We start from the raw sequence: 5,654 nt of genomic DNA on the forward strand, positions 1-5,654 counted from the left end.
TTGACGTACACTTGCTTTACACGGAAGGACCCTTCGTGGGTCTAATACCATTAGTCTATCTTCGTGGTGTCATTGTTCCTTTTGCAGGGTTAGGCCATACCAGAAAACAAAGTCGATTTACATCAAATGCTCTCCAATTGCATATCATCATTCATCGCCGCCGGAATCGAGCCCTAGGAAACAGTCCGAGCTGCATCACGACAGCCGCCTTTGTCATTGTGGAAGCCACTCAGGCCTTCACCTCTAAAGTCGTTGATGGTGAAGTCGTTGGAGTGGCTTGTGATTCCACTAATACTCTCATGGTAAGTGCTGGTTATGCTGGGGACATTAAGGTCTGTAAATACGTCCAAACATATTTTGCTTCAATTACTAAATCTTTAAATTTTTGTTTCTTGCTTGCGTTTCACACGAAACAAGTCCAGCCAGTTATATATGACATCTTTGATTTACCAACTTGATCCTGACATATATGCAAGTGCTTCTTTGTGCAAATCTTAGTTTTCCCTTTTCAAAACGGACTTTACAGCTCATTGGATTTTGTTTAGGGTTTGTTGGTTTACACTTAAACAAGAGAGAGATGCAACACTGTCATTTCCTCTGAAACTCTAAAATGATTTTCTATGTTAGAATCTTGACCAGAAAAAAAAAAGCCTTACTACTTGTCCATGGAGCAGTTAATTCTTTAGCAAATTATCTAGTTTAAGTTTCCTTGTTGTAGCTTATGTAAAACGTGCAAGCTATGTTTTAATTTCATGCATATGATTTAGCTTCTCTACCTTTCTCCTGATCCTTTAGTAAGTGAAGATCTACCTGCGTGCATGTAGGAAGTGAGATCTATTGGCATGCATGTAGTAAGTGAATATCTTCTGACATGCATGCACACATGACTGGACAGCAAGGTTAAATTGGCTATAGTCTCTGAATATAATTGTCTGTTAATAAAATATAACGATGGTGGTTATGTTGAGTTTTTATGTCGCTGGTCTAGCAACTCCAGCTAATATATACTTTCTTTTCACATGCCTTCCATGATAATTAAAACGAATCATAACTAGGTTTCATGCTCGAGTCTTCATTGATGCCTATTATATATTCGTGGAGTGTGCTTGTTTTTGACTTATGACAAGACGATTGCAATTACGATGCGTTACGACATAAAAAATTATATGAGTACTTTTTAAATTTGTCCAGCTCCCATGAATCACATATTGACACCTAAATTTTAGCAATCCACTTACGCATTAATTGGATATAAAATTAAGGATCGACCCTGACCCCTAAACAAAAAGATTAATTTGCATATAGATATTAGGAGCATTTGCATTAGCAATTCGATAAGCTTATAAATTGCATTTTTCTATTATGACCGAAAAGGTCACATGAATTGCACAAGGAGCACTCAATTAAGAAAGATCAATTTCTTTGATTAAACTTGAGAAGCAATCAGGTTATTACATTGCCAAAATTTTTGGTCATATGGCAGCAAAAGGCAATCAGCATGATTCTCCTAGATTGGCGTATCTACTCCTGCAATACAAGGAAAATAATATAAAAAAGAAAATTAAGAGAACAAAGATGTGGGCATTTTTGGAGTGAGAGAGCACATTAGAAAATACACACCGAGAGAAATAGAGAATAGAGCGAGAGAGTCTCCGGCCGTGTCCCTCAAGGCCGTGTCTCCACCATGCCTTGCCGCCGCCGGTGTTGCACCGACGATTCCTGTTGGTGTCCATGGCTGCCTGACGACGACACCAACCCATGGCCGCGACCTTGCTCCTAGCTATCAAGCCCGACCAGCCGGGACCACGGTTTCTCCGTGCATCAACCGCCCGAGCAACTCCCGCGCCTCCGACGATCCACGATCTGCTGCTGCTGCTGCCGCTATACCGCGAACCAGCACGCCCCCAGGGTCGCCTGGACCACCGTCGCTGCCGTAGTGCAGATTTCCATCTAGTCCGACGGTGTCCTGAAGTGCTCTTCCGATAGTTCCAACAGCACCGGCGATCACCCAACGAGCTCTTGCGGCTTTGTTCGCACTCTCTTTTGCAGGCTTCGCCGAGGTCCAGCAAGGCCAATATCTCTCGACCAAGGTGAATAAGTCTAACTGGTGGATATATCTTTTGGGTGTTGTCCAGATTTGATAGTAACGTTGTGGGTTTTGTGATTTTATTTCATGCAAGCAGAAAGAATGGTGTTTGGGAAGAATAGATGAACAATATCAAGCTACTGCCGTGAGCCGAGCCACACCGCGCACCACCACCGGTCCCCTGCTTGCTCAACCACCGCGAGCCGCCTCACCCGCAATCTGAGCCTATTTCGATTTGGATTTCGCACCTTCAAATTAGGTAACAATCCCCGTCCAATTCGATTTGAATATTAAGTTAATATTACGGAAAACCCCAAATTGATACATTTATGACAAACCTCCGTTAACTTCCGTTAAATTTTACTGTTAAATTGCTTTGTTAAATAACAGTTGACGGATGTACCGCTTTTGGATTTTACCAATTTGGTTTTTCGTGGTATTAACCTTGAATATTTTACTGCTCAAATTTCGATTGATTGTTATCTAATTTGATATTAATTGAGATTTAGGCATTATCCAAGTAGGGATTTATTGACAAGGATTGATATAATTACTAATTTAATCATATCGGATCTTTTTTTTAATTATTTCAACTTAATTTGGGGTAACTGTGGTGCCCAAAGATTGTGATAATCTTTAATTGAATGGGATATTTTTTAGATTATCTCAATCTTTTATATAAAATTTTCGTGGATTGCGCTTGCGGATTAGGTAAGATACTATCTTTGATTTAGGTAATTACCATGTTTTAAAATATCAAAAATCCAAAAAAGATTACATTGCATATGATTAGATAAGGAATCTTCGTAATTAAATTAAAATGCATGTTTAGATATGATCTGTGTTAGATAACATCTTGAAAAAATAAAGAGAAAAAAAAACGGAGAAAAAAAAGAAAAAAATAAAATAAAATTCGGAATTTATTAAAAAAAAAGTGACTGAATTGGCAAGATCAAAAGATTTAGGACTACATTTGCACAATTAAAAAGTTTAAGACTTTTTTTACGCTTCTCCCACATGACTTTTGCATAAAAAAGAATTTTCCCATTGGTGCTTATAAAATACCAATTTAGAAACTTATTATAAGCAACTTCTCGTAGAAGTATTTCACCTCCAAAAGGAAACCATAACTTTCTCATCTTTTATTTCACCGATCAAACTCATCCAAGGAAAAAGCAAAATTTCGAGAGGCTGCAAACAATGGGTGACGACCGAGCTTTTGTCGGCCGTGAACCGGAACCCGAACCCCTGTTGGTTGCCAACGCGCCGCCACTTGCCGCCTCCTACAACGACTGGATCCGCCCCCTGCTCGACGCAGTCGACAAGCTCCGAAACCTCAATGTCATGAAGGAAGGCATCCCACTCCCCACCATCGTCGTCGTGGGCGACCAGTCCTCCGGCAAGTCGAGCGTCCTCGAGTCCCTCGCCGGCATCAGCCTGCCGCGCGGGCAGGGCATGTGTACGCGTGTACCCCTTGTCATGCGCCTCCAAGGCCGGCGTCCTGCCGACAGTCCTGAGCTCCACCTTGAGTTCAATGGCAAGATCGTGAACGTTGACGATGAGGACCATGTCTCCGACGCCATTGTATCTGCGACTGACGAGATTGCTGGCTCCGGCAAGGGCATATCGAATTCCCCACTGACTCTAGTTGTCAAGAAAGATGGCGTCCCGGATTTGACCATGGTCGACTTGCCTGGAATCACGAGAGTGCCTGTGCACGGCCAGCCCGAGAACATCTACGAGCAGATCTCGGCGATGATCATGGAGTACATAAGGCCTGAGGAGAGCATCATCCTCAATGTCGTGTCCGCGACCGTCGACTTCTCCACTTGCGAGTCCATAAGGATGTCCCAAGTAAGTATACTCTAGCCACACTCGTCTCCCATATCAATTAAAAACTCGAATGATTCATACAACTCTAGCAAACGGTCGATACAATAATCTGTTTTTATGTTTCAGATGGTGGACAAGACTGGCAAGAGGACTCTGGCCGTTGTCACAAAGGCTGATAAAGCTCCTGAGGGCTTGCAGGAGAAGGTGACGGCGGATGATGTCAATATAGGGCTTGGTTATGTGTGTGTGAGGAACAGAATTGGTGACGAGTCCTACGAAGAAGCGAGGCTCGAAGAGGCGAAGCTGTTCGAGATGCACCCTCAGCTGTGCAAAATTGACAAGTCCATCGTTGCTGTGCCTGTCTTGGCACAAAAGCTGATGAAGATTCAAGCCACCATTATAGCCAAGTGTTTGCCCGATATCGTCAAGAGGATCGATGACAAGCTGAACGCCAACCTCGCCGAGCTCAATAGTATGCCCCAGAATTTGTCCTCGGTCGAGGAGGCTGTGACAGCCTTCATGCAGATCATGGGGTCAGCGAAGGAGTCGCTGAGGAAAGTCCTGCTGAGAGGCGAGTTCGATGAGTACCCGGATGACAAGGACATGCACTGCACGACCAGGCTGGTGGAGATGCTCAACCACTACGCCAAAAACCTTCAATGCTCCACCGAGAATGACCTAGGGACTAACTTCTTGTTGGAAGAACTGGAGGTCTTGGAAGAGGCCAAGGGGATCGGGCTCCCGGACTTCCTCCCTCGCACCGCCTTTCTCACCCTTTTGCAGCGGAAGGTGAAGGGAATATTGAGCAAGCAACCGAGTTTCGGGGTTCGTGTTTGGGACTACATCAACGGAGTTGTGATTCGGGTCTTGATGCAACACTCGGAGAATTATCCTCAACTGCAGTCGTCCACGAGAAGAGCAGCCTCCAATCTGATTAACAAAATGAAGGGGAAGACGATGAATAAGATGATGAAGATTCTTGAGATGGAGAACCTCACTGACTACACTTGCAACCCTGAGTACCTGTTGCAGCGGAACAAGTTGATGACCCAGCAGGGCAATTTCATGGATCTGGTCAACCACTATCAGAGTTATGATAGCGAGATTGTCCTCGAGGGAATTGGGAAGGTCTACCTGGGCAATCTGAGGGAACGCAAGAAGCAGCTGGTTCAGGAGGCGTTCGATCTGAAGATGAGGATGACAGCGTACTGGAAGATTGTAGTGAGGAGGTTTGTCGACTGGATGGCGCTGCATCTGCGGTTCAGCGTGCACAACTTGGTGAACAAGGAGATGGAGAAGGAGATTGGGAGCGAGCTGATGGGGCCCCATGGCAGCGGCCGCATCAATAGGATGATGAAGGTAACGCCGGAGATGGCGGCAAAGCGCGAGAAGCTGAACCGGAGCATCAAGCTGTTGAGGGAGTCTGCGGAGGTGGTGGCCAAGAGCATGGACCGGATTGTTACTAATGGTGACTACAATAATTGATTAGTGTTGTTGTTCTAGTGGGTTATTTTTAGGTTGTTTTGTGTGGGATCAACTGGACTTTAATCAGCTTCTAATGACTGGTGTTTTTCCTGGGAAGGGAAAATGATCTTATCTCAACAGTTGTTTGATGACGGGAAAATATGAGGGAGACACCTAAAATTTTAACTATCCCGTTTCATCATCTATTGCATAAGAAAATTAGTGATCAGCCCCGATCTCTAAACAAAAATCTCATCTGCATAATATTTAT

General features: G+C 44.0%; 1 protein-coding gene across 1 annotated transcript; it reads left to right on the forward strand.

Annotated features, from left to right (window-relative positions):
- Window positions 1-3,249: 3,249 nt before the first annotated feature.
- Window positions 3,250-5,439, forward strand: LOC115666321 (dynamin-related protein 4C-like). Its single transcript, XM_030588065.2, has 2 exons — window positions 3,250-3,940; window positions 4,046-5,439. Exons 1-2 carry the CDS (start codon window positions 3,287-3,289, stop codon window positions 5,402-5,404), a joined length of 2,013 nt encoding a protein of 670 aa, XP_030443925.2. The 5' UTR covers window positions 3,250-3,286; the 3' UTR covers window positions 5,405-5,439.
- The last annotated feature ends 215 nt before the right edge of the window (window positions 5,440-5,654 follow it).

This window comes from Syzygium oleosum, unplaced genomic scaffold (genome assembly GCF_021117445.2).
Source record: "Syzygium oleosum isolate NSW1041296 unplaced genomic scaffold, Sole_v2.1 Sole_v2.30, whole genome shotgun sequence".
Classification (NCBI taxonomy): Eukaryota; Viridiplantae; Streptophyta; class Magnoliopsida; order Myrtales; family Myrtaceae; genus Syzygium; species Syzygium oleosum.

Bases quoted from the DNA above. Each gene is read 5' to 3' on its own strand.
- LOC115666321 (XM_030588065.2), top strand. From the start codon at position 3,287: ATGGGTGACGACCGAGCTTTTGTCGGCCGTGAACCGGAACCCGAACCC. The intron at 3,941-4,045 runs GTAAGTATACTC...TTTATGTTTCAG, and splicing joins AGTCCATAAGGATGTCCCAA to ATGGTGGACAAGACTGGCAA.